The sequence below is a fragment of the Scyliorhinus torazame genome, chromosome 6, assembly GCF_047496885.1.
Source record: "Scyliorhinus torazame isolate Kashiwa2021f chromosome 6, sScyTor2.1, whole genome shotgun sequence".
In the NCBI taxonomy this organism is placed as follows: Eukaryota; Metazoa; Chordata; class Chondrichthyes; order Carcharhiniformes; family Scyliorhinidae; genus Scyliorhinus; species Scyliorhinus torazame.
The window spans coordinates 224,710,558-224,724,634 of NC_092712.1; the positions used below are offsets into that span (position 1 = coordinate 224,710,558).

General features: G+C 44.2%; 1 protein-coding gene across 1 annotated transcript in view; it reads left to right on the top strand.

Moving 5' to 3' along the window:
- Nucleotides 1–14,077, top strand: part of dnah5 (dynein, axonemal, heavy chain 5) — a 521,599-nt gene that overhangs the window by 478,680 nt on the left and 28,842 nt on the right. The window contains exon 76 of the mRNA XM_072509474.1: nucleotides 12,129–12,341. Coding sequence (XP_072365575.1) covers nucleotides 12,129–12,341 — 213 coding nt within the window. The remainder of the gene's footprint in view (nucleotides 1–12,128; nucleotides 12,342–14,077) is intronic.

The following is a 14,077-nucleotide window of genomic DNA, read 5'->3' on the forward strand; positions in this document are numbered from 1 at the left end:
CATGCGCCAGAATACGCCAGCGACATGTACGGGATCATGCCGGTCCTTTGGCGTATGTGCGGACTCGCACTGTCCCTCCAGTATCCACCTAGCCCCCGGAAATGCAGAGGATTCTGCTACTTCCGGTCAGCCCAACGCGGGAGTGTTTCGCGCCGTTTTTGACGCCGGCGTCGGGCCATCGCACCGACTCCAGATAATCCCGCTGAACAGATATGGACTTTCCAGACTGTCTGCGACTGTGGAGTCACCTGTGATCCTCACTCTCTCAGCAGCCCCGTGAGGAGTACTTTGAACCAGTGCAGCTTGAGATGGCTCATGTCTTTGCTCACACCTGAGGTTGTTAGAGCAGAGCAGATGGACCTGACGAGCTGCGCCAACTGCTACCATCAATCAAGAACCAGGTGGACCTTGTAATGGCTACACTAGTGTTGACAGGAATTCTGGGAAGTTTGCTAGGGGAAGTTGGAATACTCAGTGGCAGACAGAAGGGTATCTAACACTTCACTAGCAATAGGCTCCATATCATCCTCAGTACCCTGAACCAGGCCACTGTCCTCCTCTGGGTCATCACCAACCATGACCCACACACTCACTGCACAGAATCTAGTGGGTAGCCCATCTGCAGCAGTCAGTGCCAACTCTATCACTGACCCACCTTCACAATCGACAACAGATGAATCCTCTGTTGGTTCCTTTTGGTGGGCTGGGCTATGGGTGGCAGTGATTCAAGACCCCCTCTATCCCATGTGCTGGGCTACATGTCAACACAGAGAAAGGATCCATCCCCAGCACTTGTATCACATGACATCATGGCCCTTCCCATTGTTAGGATACCGGACCAAACTCCAATTTCTGTTAGGATACCAGACAAGAAACTCCAAACAATTTGCAATTGTAAAACTGTGAGGAAAGGATACTTCACCCAGGAGTGATGACCCTGACCAATATATTTTACATATATTTTATGTTAAAAGAAACTTTAATTTAAACACAGAATTAACCACATTAACATCAAAGAAATAGCTTTACAATTAACAGTTAAACAGTTCCTAAATAAAAGGAAAAACTTTAACTCACTATCTGCACCCGCCACTGTATATATTCCAACAAAACAACCCAATACGGTTCAAAATCCACTCATAAGTAAAGTTAGCAATCAAGGTTATTTGCTGTTCTATGTGCAGACCTTTGGAGAGAGACCCGTTTAGGAATAATCTGAAAACCATTCTGTTTACTAGCTGTTCATGCCGGCAAGATATTCCAGCCCCACCAACAGTGCATTTGACAATGGTGGGACCAGAAAATCCCGCTGGTGGGCTGCCTCCTCCGCTTACAAACATGTAGGGTTAGTAGGTAAATCCTGTCCTCAAATTCTATAGCCAAACTGCTAAATTCACAGACAGACTTCACTCCTCCCATTAATTACATCATCCGTATCCCACTAAGATGTCCCGTCACAGACTTAGCTAGGACTAAACAACATCCCTCATTATTTATCTACACCACAGGGGACCTGGTTTCTACAAAACAATATTCAATTCGCCGTCTCTCTGTAAACAAGTAAGTGATTAAAGTCAATGTTTATCACACCTTTATTACCCCTTAATCACAGCTTTAGCAGACTTTCTTCCTGTATGTTTTTGAAATCATTGTTTTTAATACTATTACAATAAAATATAACAACAATTTCCTACATTCATCATACCCTCCTTTTGTTCCCCTGATTGCCTTTGTGCGCAGACATCAGTCGTGTCTCTCCCCAGGAATGTACTGCTTATTCTTCAATACAGGATTAGTAATCCAAGGTTAAAGACTTCTCTTGTTAATGAGGTGTATGTACATATGGGAGATTAATCTTCATATAGAGTGGGCAAACCACATTTGAAATAATAGTGTAGAAAATGAATTCCCAGAATGAACACAAAGTAGTTTTCCAGACCAATCTGTTGAACAACCACATAGAAGCAAGGCATTTTAGATCCTGTATTGTGCAATGAAAAAGTTACTTAATAACCTTGTACTAAGGGGATCCATAGGGAAGAGTGACCATAATATGATAGAATTTTAAATTGAGGTTAAAAGTGATTCAGTTAAAAAGGGGAAAGAATTTGTACAGACTGCCTCATTGATTGCTGGGAAGTATGTTTCCCGGGGTGGTTATTTGTTGTACCCGTTTTGAACAAAATACATTTTAAAATGTCATGGGACTGTCCCTTTAAGAACTGTTTGTCTTCTCAAATGGCTGCAGTGATGTCATTGTGTGGGTGGAGCTGGGCGGTGGCTCTGATTTTTAGTTTTGTTTTGAGCTGGAAGCTGTTTGTGGCTCTGAGTTTTACTTGCGGTTTAGACAGTTGGAAGTTCAGACTACAAGGATCTTGGAGTCTCTCTCTCTGCATGTTAAAAAAGGTGTCTCCAGATCACTTGATAACCTCAAAATAATAACCGTGTTCTGGAAGGAATCCAAACCTACTGTTTTGTGGTAAAAGGGATTGTCTGAATTATGGATGTTGTTACTTGAGTGAAACAGTAAAGGGAAGTTATTAAGGGTTAAATATAGAGTACTGTAGCTGTGTGGGGTATTTATGTTTGTAGTTGATAAAATGCTTACTGTGTGTGTTTATAAAAATGTTAACTAAATTTGTAGAATAAATGTTATTTTTGATTACAAGTGCTTAAGGCCCCTGTTGCATAACACCTGGAAAGTGGGCCCTTGTGCTCCTCATAAGCAAAATCTATAAACAGTTGTAGGTCAGGTGAACTCCGTGATCTACTTTGGAGTTTTCTAAATAAAAGAAAGTGATTCAGTTAAGTCTCAAAATTGGATCTTGCATCTAAACAAACCAAACTATGTAGGTATGAGGAACAAATTGGCTAAGGTAGACTGGGAAACTGTTTAAAAAGATTTGATGGAAAACAAACAATGGTCTGCATTTTAAAAATTAAAACATAATTTGCAACAAATATATAGATTCCCTTAAGGTCCCCAGAAAAAGCGATTCCACCATCACGAACAAGATTTAAAGATCATAGGAAAATGTCAAAAAGTAGCCTGAGGATAAGAGGATTTTAGAATTTGGCACTGGTGCACCAAGAAATAGCTATGGAAAGAAAATGTTACAGTAGACTAGCTTGAGATATTAAAATAGATTTTAAACGTTTCTGTAGCTTTTTAAACAGAAACTTATTAGTGAAAGTAAACGTGCCCATTAGAGACAATTGAAATTATGATGAGGTATAAGGAATGGCAGAGACATTAACAAATACTTTGTATCCACCTTCACACTAGAGAAGACAACAATAATTCCAAAATAATGGGAAATCAAGACTGTAATGAAAATGAGGAACTTAAAGAAATCAGTTTAAGTAAAGAACTAGTAATGAATAAATTAATGGGACTGAGTGACAATGAATCTCACCATAGGTTTTAAAAGAGGTATCTTCAGAGATAGGGGGCAGAATTTTCACTCTGGCGGAGGCGGGGAAACTGGTGTGTAGCTTTCTCACTGCCCATCCAAGTTTCCTCTCCAGATACACTGGCACCCTGTGCACAAAAATTCTGGAAGTGGTTTCTGGGAGGGTTTCCGTTATCTGGACCACTGGGAGCTCTTCTGGGGCAGGTGTGACCTGTATAAGAAGGACGAGTTGCATTTAAACTGGAGAGGCATAAATATCCTGGCCGCAAGGTTTGCTAGTGTCACACGGGAGGGTTTAAACTAGTATGGCGGGGGGTGGGCACCGGAGCAATAGGTCAGAAGGTGAAAGCATTGAGGGACAACTAGGGAATAGGGCCAGTATGGCTCTGAGGCAGAGAAGACAGGGAGAAGTTGCTGAACACAGCGGGTCTGGTGGCCTGAAGTACATATGTTTTAATACAAGAAGTATTACGGGTAAGGCAGATGAACATGGAGCTTGGATTAGTACTTGAAACTATGATGTTGTTGCCATTACAGAGACCTGGTTGAGGGAAGGACAGGATTGGCAGCTAAACGTTCCAGGAGTTAGATGTTTCAGGGGGGATAAAGGGGGATGTAAAAGGGGTGGCGGAGTTGCGCAACTGGTTCGGGAGAATATCACAGCTGTACTACGGGAGGACACCTCAGAGGGCAGTGAGGCTATATGGGTAGAGATCAGGAATAAGAAGGGTGCAGTCACAATGTTGGGGGTTTACTACAGGCCTCCCAACAGCCAGCGGGAGATAGAGGAGCAGTTAGGTAGACAGATTTTGTAAAAGAGTAAAAACAACAGGGTTGTTGTGATGGGAGACTTCAACTTCCCCAATTTTGACTCGGACTCACTTGGTGCCAGGGGCTTAGACGGGGCAGAGTTTGTAAGGAGCATCCAGGAGGGCTTCTTAAAACAATATGTAGACAGTCCAACTAGGGAAGGGGCTGTACTGGACCTGGTATTGGGGAATGAGCCCGGCCAGGTGGTAGAAGTTTCAGTAGGGGAGCATTTTGGCAACAGTGACCACAATTCAGTAAGTTTTAAAGTGCTGGTGGACAAGGATAAGAGTGGTCCTAGGGTGAATGTGCTAAATTGGGGGAAGGCTAATTATAACAATATTAGGCGGGAACTGAAGAACCTAGATTGGGGCAGATGTTTGAGGGTCAATCAACATCTGACATATGGGAGGCTTTCAAGTGTCAGTTAAAAGGAATTCAGGACCGGCATGTTCCTGTGAGGAAGAAGGACAAATACGGCAAATTTCGGGAACCTTAGATAACGAGGGATATTGTAGGCTTCGTCAAAAAGAAAAAGGAGGCATTTGTCAGGGCTAGAAGGCTGGGAACAGACGAAGCCTGTGTGGAATATAAGGAAAGTAGGAAGGAACTTAAGCAAGGAGTCAGGAGGACTAGAAGGGGTCACAAAAAGTCATTGGCAAATAGGGTTAAGGAAAATCCCAAGGCTTTTTACACGTACATAAAAAGCAAGAGGGTAGCCAGGGAAAGGGTTGGCCCACTGAAGGATAGGCAAGGGAATCTATGTGTGGAGCCAGAGGAAATGGGCGAGGTACTAAATGAATACTTTGCATCAGTATTCGCCAGAGAGAAGGAATTGGTGGATGTTGAGTCTGGAGAAGGGTGTGTAGATAGCCTGGGTCACATTGAGATCCAAAAAGACGAGGTGTTGGGCGTCTTGAAAAATATTAAGGTAGATAAGTCCCCAGGGCCTGATGGGATCTACCCCAGAATACTGAAGGAGGCTAGAGAGGAAATTGCTGAGGCCTTGACAGAAATCTTTGGATCCTCACTGTCTTCAGGTGATGTCCCGGACGACTGGAGAATAGCCAATGTTGTTCCTTTGTTTAAGAAGGGTAGCAAGGATAATCCAGGGAACTACAGACCGGTGAGCCTTACGTCACTGGTAGAGAAATTACTGGAGAGAATTCTTCGAGACAGGATCTACTCCCATTTGGAAGCAAATGGACATATTAGTGAGAGGCAGCATGGTTTTGTGAAGGGGCTGTCGTGTCTCACTAACTTGATAGAGTTTATTGAAGAGGTCAAAAAGATAATTGATGCAGGTAGGGCAGTGGATGTTGTCTATATGGACTTCAGTAAGGCCTTTGACAAGGTTCCTCATGGTAAACTGGTACAAAAGGTGAAGTCACACGGGATCAGGGGTGAGCTGGCAAGGTGGACACAGAACTGGCTAGGTCATAGAAAGCAGAGTAGCAATGGAAGGGTGCTTTTCTAATTGGACGGCTGTGACTAGTGGTGTTCCGCAGGGTTCAGTGCTGGGACCTTTGCTGTTCGTAGTATATATAAACGATTTGGAGGAAAATGTAACTGGTCTGATTAGTATGTTTGCAGACGACACAAAGGTTGATGGAATTGTGGATAGTGATGAGGACTGTCAGAGGATACAGCAGAATTAAGATTGTTTGGAGACTTGGAGGGAGAGATGGCAGATGGAGTTTAATCCGGACAAATGTGAGGTAATGCATTTTGGAAGGTCTAATGCAGGTAGGGAATAAACAGTGAATGGTAGAACCCTCAAGAGTATTGAAAGTCAGAGAGATCTAGGTGTACAGGTCCACAGGCCACTGAAAGGGGCAACACAGGTGGAGAAGGTAGCCAAGAAGGCATATGGCATGCTTGCCTTCATTGGCCGGGGCATTGAGTATAAGAATTTGCAAGTCATGTTGCAGCTGTATAGAACCTTAGTTAGTCCACACTTGGAGTATAGTGTTCAATTCTGGTCGCCACACTACCAGAAGGATGTGGAGGCTTTAGAGAGGGTGCAGAAGTGATTTACCAGGATGTTGCCTGGTATGGAGGGCATTAGCTATGAGGAGCGGTTGAATAAACTCAGTTTGTTCTCACTGGAACGACGGAGGTTGAGGGGCGACCTGATAGAGGTCTACAAAATTATGAGGGGCATAGACAGAGTGGATAGTCTGAGGCTTTTCCCCAGGGTAGAACACACACAGAACACAGAACATACAGTGCAGAAGGGGACCATTCAGCCCATTGACCCACTTAAACCCTCACATCTGTCATGATATTCAGGTAAAAATCATGGTGCAAACATACATACATACTGATGGACAGATCAACGGACCAATCAATACACACACAACACCACAGCCAATCACAGGCAAGAGAATACACACTATAAAACGGGGAACACGACACTTCCGGGGCATTCCAGCAGGAGACAGCTCAGGGCACAGAGCTCACAGCAAGCGACTCAGCCATTCACCATGTGCTGAGTGCTTCCCCAAGATAGTGTTAGGGTTAGGTCCACAGATTCAAGGGTAATGAACGAACCCCAGTAACCAGTTTGTCATTGTAAATATTGTTAGTAATAAAACTGAGTTGTACCATCCGCAACCATGTTGGTTTGTCTATGGAGCAGAGAACACAACACGACAACTTCCACCCTATCCCCGTAACCCAATAATCCCTCATAACCCTTTTGGTCACTAAGGGCAATTTTATCATGGCCAATCCACCTAACCTGCACGTCTTTGGACTTGTGGGAGGAAACTGGAGCACCCGGAGTAAGCCCACGCAGACACGGGGAGAACGTGCAAACACCACACAGACAGTGACCCAGCGGGAAATCGAACCTGGGACCCTGGTGCTGTGAAGCCACTGTGCTATCCACTTGTGCTACCGTGCTTCCCGTAGAGGGATCAGTTACTAGGGGGCATAGATTTAAGGTGCGAGAGGCAAGGTTTAGAGGAGATGTACGAAGCAAGTTTTATTTAGTGGGTGCCTGGAACTCGCTGCCGGAGGAGGTGGTGGAAGCAGGGACGATAGTGACATTTAAGGGGCATCTTGACAAATACATGAATGGGATGGGAATAGAGGGATATGGATCCAGGAAGTGTAGATGATTGTAGTTTAGTCGGGCAGCATGGTCGGCAAGGGCTTGGAGGGCCGAAGGGCCTGTTCCTGTGCTTTACTTTTCTTTGTTCTTTGATCTTTGGTTTTCACCATCACACGGGCTGGGCAGGACCTGGTTGGCACTCTTTGGTTGGCACTGCCAGGATTACATTGGCCAAGTGTCAGGGGCGCACTGTCTGCGCATGTCCGTCTCTCCGCCCTCCCCCCTCCTCCAGGGGGGCTATACTTAACTGTACCCCGAGGTAGGTTCCCTTCAAATGCTTCCGGTTTTCCAAAAGCAGCTGTGAACCTCGCTGATGTGATGTCACGTCGATGGGGGGGGAGAGGCGGATTCTAAATGTATGGAGAACATGGAACATATGGCAGGGAAGCTCACCAATTGCATTAAAATTTATTAAACTGTATTTAAATCAGGTTCTCACAATTTCTGAGTGGGAATCTCGTTACGTCACTGGTGAGGGTGTGGGGAAAATCAGAAAACAAGATCACGCCAGCTAGACTCTCTTTTTCTGATTCTTGTGAGATTTTGCACTCAGGGCTAGCATGGAAGCAAAATTGCCGCCCCCCCCCCCCCCCCCCCCCCTCCAGCATGTGTTGGTGGTCCTTTGATTATTGAACACTGCCCAAAGACTGGATGGTAACAAATATAATCCTACTAATTCAGAAAGGAGGACAGGAGAAAACCGAACTATCGGCCAATTGGTTTAACGTCCGTAGTAGGCAAAATGTTCAAATTTGTTACTGGAGATGCGGTAACAAAGCCCCTCGGAAATCATATGATAGGCACAGTTGAACAGGTATATGAAAGGAAAATTGTGTCTGACAAATCTGCTGAGTTTCTTTTTTTAAAAATAAATTTAGAGTACCCAATTCATTTTTTCCAATTAAAGGGCAATTTAGCCTGTCCAATCCACCTACCCTGCACATCTTTGGGTTGTGGGGGTGAAACCCACGCAAGCATGAGGAGAATGTGCAAACTCCACACGGACAGTGACCCAGAGCCGGGATCGAACCTGGGACCTCTGCGATGTGAGGCAGAAGTGCTAACCACTGTGCCACCGTACTACCCTGAGTTTAGGTTTTAAAATAAATTTAGAGTAGTCAATTCTTTTTTTCCAACTAAGGGACAACTTAGCATGGCCAATTCACCTACACTGCACATCACTTTGGGTTGTGGGGGTGAGACCCCTACACACACAGGGAGAATGTGCAGACAGTGACCCGGGGCCGGGATCGAACCCGGGTCCTTGACACCGTGAGGCAGCAGTGCTAACCCCATCTGCTGAGTTTCTGAGGAAATAACTATGCCGGTAGAAAACCAGTGGCCGTTGCGTATTTTAATTATCAGAAAGCATTTGATAACGTGCCACACGAAAGGTTATTCGGAAAAATTCGAACTCTTTGGATTGGAGGCAGTATTTACGCATGAATTAAGAATTGATTAATGGACAGAAAGCAGAGAGTAGGAATCAACAGTACATTTTTGGGTCAACAGACTAACTAATGCAGTCCTGCAAGGATCAGTATCTGGGTCTCAGCTGTTAGGAATTAAATGAGGAAACTGAGTGTAATGTAACTAAGCTTACTGAAATACAAAGGTAAGTGAGAAGGACACAAAGAGGCTGCAACGGGATACCCGAATATATGAACAAGGAGTAGGAGCAGGCCATTTAGCCCCTCAAACCTGCTTCACCATTTAATAAAATCATTGCTGATCTGATAGTAACCTCAACTCTGCACACTATTCCAGATAACCTATTACCCCCTTGCTTACCAAGAATCTATCCAATTCTGCCTTAAAAATATTCAAAGGCTTTCTTCTTGGTGGAATCAGAGTTCCAAAGACTCACAACCCTCTGAGTGAAAAAAATGTCACCTCATCTTTTTTAAGTGGGTGACCCCTTATTTTTAAACAGTGACCCCTAGTTCTTGATTCCCCCACAGAGGAAACATTTTCTCCCTTTCAAGACCCCTCAGGATCTTGTGTGTTTCAATCAAGTTACCATTTCTAAACTCCAGCATATACAAGCCTAGCTTGTCCAACCTTTCCTCATAAAACTACCCACCCATTTCAGGTATTGGTCTGGTAAACCACCTCTAAACTGCTTATTTATATCCTTAAATACCTTGACCAAAAATGTACACAGTACTCCAAATGTGGTCTCACTGTACAACTGAAGTATAACCTCCCTACTTGTATTCAATTCCCCTTTCAATAAACTATAAAATTCTGTTAGCTTTCCTAATTACTTGCTGTACCTGCATGCTAGCATTTTGTGATTCATCGACCAGCTCACCCAGATCCCTCTGCACCTCAGAACTCTGCAATCTCTCATCATTTAGATAGTATGCTTCTTTTTAATTTTTTTAAATATACAGTTTGGGTGACTGGAAAAGGACACAGCAGACTAAATTCAATGTGACAAAGTAGAAGTTGCCCACTTTGGTAGTTATCCACTTCTTAGGGAAAATAAAAAGCTGAATATTTTGTGAATCTGAGAGACTGAGAAAATCAGAGGGACCCAAGTGACCTCGCACATGAACCACAGTAGGTTAACCAACAAGTATAGCAAGCAGTTAGGAATGCAAATTGTTTGTTAGTTTTTGTTACAAAGGGATTGGAGTACAAATGTAAAGAAGTCTTCTTAGAATTATATAGGGCATTGGTGAGGTTACAAATTGAATACTGACAGAAGTTTTGGTCTCATTAACTTCAGGAAGGACGTACTAGTCCTGGAGCGAATGCAACAAAGGTTTATTTGGCTGCTTTCTGGGATGAGGGATTCTTCTATGCGATACAATTGAGTAGACTACACTTATATTTAGAGTTCCGAAGAATGAGAGATCATTTGATTGAAACATATAAAATTTTTATGGATTTCTTATATTGTTAAAAAAACAGTTAGGACCCATGTTATACATAGGAATCCAGGATGTCACAGCACTCCCTACCAGAGTCTCCAACCTATCCTAAACTAACAATGTATCTATCATTCTGCAGCGCAGCACATGGTTGGATGTGAGAAAAACATTCAATATCAACTCCTTTATCAATGTAAAATACTATTATTATTTTGAACTTCTCAGAACTTCAAAAAAGTTGAGAACTTCATCGAGTAGGTAGAGAATATGTCTCTCCGATGTGGCATCTGGAACATGTGATCACAACCTTAAAATAAATGATTGGCCATTTAAGACTGGATGAGGAGAAATTCCTTCACTCAGAGTTGTGAATCTGATAAATTCCAGAGAACTGTGAATGCTCAGCCATTGAGTATATTCAAGAAAGAAGTCAATAGATTTTTGGATAAAAAGAGATGAAAATAATGCTGGAAGATGGAGTTGAGTTAGAAGTTGAGTTGAATGGCAGAACAAGCTAAATGGCAGACTCCAGTTTCTATTTGTGATCTTATGTCTTTTTATGTTCTGTGAAATCTTCCAGCTGTCTCCAGGAGCAGAATGTTCCCCTGCCCACACCTGATCAGCGCAACCTCAAAGCTGAGCACCTGAAGCCCCCAACCCCACCCACCCGCACCCACAGTTACAAGGGTCACATTCTCAGACTTTGTAAAGAATTAGCTTAAAGAATTTTTTAAAAATCATTGTTGATTTCAAATGCGCTGGAAGTGCAGAAACAACTTTAGGCAGTTTCTGTGACTGTATGAGAGCCATGGCCTTTGGCTATCAAGACATGGGGCGTCATTCTCCGACCCCCCGCCGGGTCGGAGAATGGCCGTTGGCCGCCGTGAATCCCGCCCCCGCCCCCGCCGAAGTCTCCGGTACCGGAGATTGGGCGGGGGCGGGAATCGGGCCGCGCCGGTTGGCGGGACCCCCCGTTCAATTCTCCGGCCCGGATGGGCCGAAGTCCCGCCCAGGAATTGCCTGCCCCGCCGACGTAAATCAAACCTGGTATTTACCGGCGGGACCAGGCGGCGTGGGCGGGCTCCGGGGTCCTGGGGTGGGGGGCGCGGGGCGATCTGACCCCGGGGGGTGCCCCCACGGTGGCCTGGCCCGCGATCGGGGCCCACCGATCCGCGGGCGGGCCTGTGCCGTGGGGGCACTCTTTCCCTTCCGCCTCCGCCACGGCCTCCACCATGGCGGAGGCGGAAGAGACTCTCCCCACTGCGCATGTGCGGGAAACTTTCAGCGGCCGCTGACGCTCCCGCGCATGCGCCGGGAAACTGTCAGCGGCCGCTGACGCTCCCGCGCATGCGCCGCATTTCCGCGCCAGCTGGCGGGGCAACAAACGCCATTTCCGCCAGCTGGCGGGGCGGAACTCCCTCCGGCGTCGGGCTAGCCCCTCAATGTTGGGGCTAGGCCGCCAAAGATGCAGAGCATTCCGCACCTTTGGGCCGGCGCGATGCCCGTCTGATTGGCGCCGTCTTTGGCGCCAGTCGGCGGACATCGCGCCGTTGGGGGAGAATTTCGCCCATGAAGTCAGTTCAGGGTCCTGCCGTGGTAGGGGTGACATGCTATTGAAAATTGGTACACTGGGCCTCTACCAAAGCAGACCTTCACTCATAAGATGTGCTATAATTGGTCTTAAAGTTTTTTTCACAAGACTGAATAGATTGTTATAATGTTTTGGATCTTAATATTTTGATATGCCATGTTAAAATCAGGAAGTACAGGTTCCTCCTGCACTTCTTATCCTTCCAATGAGAAATACGTAAATGAATCTAGCTCATGTAGCTTGTGTGTGTCTGTTAGTTACCATTTTTCCATTGCAGTCAATAGATTTGACAAATTAATAAGTTGGATTTTTTCTGCCAGGTCAAAGAAAAGCTGCAGAAGATGGGAGCACTGCAACCAATGAATATTTTTCTTCGTCAAGAAATTGACAGAATGCAAAGAGTAATTACTCTGGTACGAAGTACGCTTATAGACCTGAAACTTGCAATTGATGGAACTATCATTATGAGTGAAAACCTTAGAGATGCCTTGGACTGCATGTATGATGCTAGAATTCCAGCTCGGTGGAAAAAGGTAATTGTGAAGCAATGAGTATTTGCCATGGGATATTACAGTACAGAAACTGCTCTACATATGGTGCCTTTCAAGTTCTCACAATGTCTTTAATGCACTTGCATAGAATCATATGTAGAAAATCGAAGCAGGAGGAGGCCATTCAGCCCTTCGAGCCTGCTCCACCATTCATTCTGATCATTCTGATCATCAAGTTCAATACCCTGATCCCGCCTCTCCCCCACCCCACCCACCATTTCCCTTGACCTCTTTAGCCTCAAGAATTACATTTCATTCCTTCTTGAAATTACATGTTTTGACCTCAACGACTTTTAGTGATAGTGAATTCCACAGATTCACCGCTCTCTGGGTGAAGAAATTTCTTCTCACCTCAGTCCTAAAAGTCCTTATCCTCAAACTATGACTGCTAGTTCTGGACTCCCCCACTTCAGAGCCAATTAATTACTTTTGAAGTATTGTCATTGTGATGCAGGGGAATGCAACAAGGTACCTCAGAAAATCACATAGCAATTAATGTTCTCATTTTGGTTGAAGAATTAATACCGACCAGAACAGCAAGAAATATTCCTGGTTTTCTTCCAATAGGGACCCAGGACCTTTTATATCTAGCTGAACATGCAAACAGGACCTTGATTGAAACCCAAAGTCCTTCAGCAGTACATCAAAGTGAAAATTATGTGCTTAAATCCTGGAGTGTGAGATTCACCCACATGGGAATTTAATGTGAGCTGCATTGGCCAATGGTGGGCTGGAAAGCTGGATCAAAAGTGGTAATGGGATTGTTGGCTGGGGGGTGTTATTTACTGAGTTATGTTTACAGCTGTAATTTTTGTTATAAAATCAAAAATGCCTTAATAAAATGTTTTCAAAAAAATAAAAGTGGTGACGGGAAGAATATTTATCCCTCAATCAACAACATGGCATGAACAAATATCTGGTCATTGGCACATTGCTGTTTGTGGGGGTTTGCTATGTACAAATTAGCTGTTGCACTTCCTACATTACAACAGTGACTAGATTTCAAAGGTACTGCATTGGCTGTAAATCGCTTTGAAACATCCAGTGAACATGAAAAAGCGCTATATAAATGCAAGTCTTTCTATTGTTTTTCTACAACAGAATGTATGTGGCTGTCTGGCCATGAGATTTTAAAACAAACCAGGGCATTAACTATAGAACCTTTCTGAGGTAAACTTCAGCAGAAAGGTAGGTTGAGAAGGAAGAGATGCTGGCTGAGAGAGGGTCAGATTTCCCAAAAGAATTTGTATTTTAAGCAGTTCTAAACAAATCCGCACCGAATATTTATGAGTAGCTCATGCTTTAGGCATTCACCACCCAATCAATGTTATGAATTCTTGAAATGGTCCTGAAACTGAGATAAGATTGATTGATCGATAATTTCCTGCCTTATACTTTTCCCTATTCTTAAACAAAGCTGAAACATTAGCTACGTAACAAGTCTTTGACTCAATTGCTGGTACTTTTATATTTTCTGTTACCTCTTCCCTGATTTCATTCAGGGAATATAGCTAAAATCCCAGCTGTGCAAGATACTTTTCCTAAAGCTTCAGTCATGTTCTCTCTTATGGACACTTCAATTTTAATCAGAAGCATGCTTTAAAATGTTTGTATTCTACTTTTGTAAGTCTGGTTGCGGCTGAAGGAAGTTTCCAGGTGGTAGACATTTCCCATGCATTGACACTGAGCATAATTCAGCAGCTTCATCGCGCCCGACT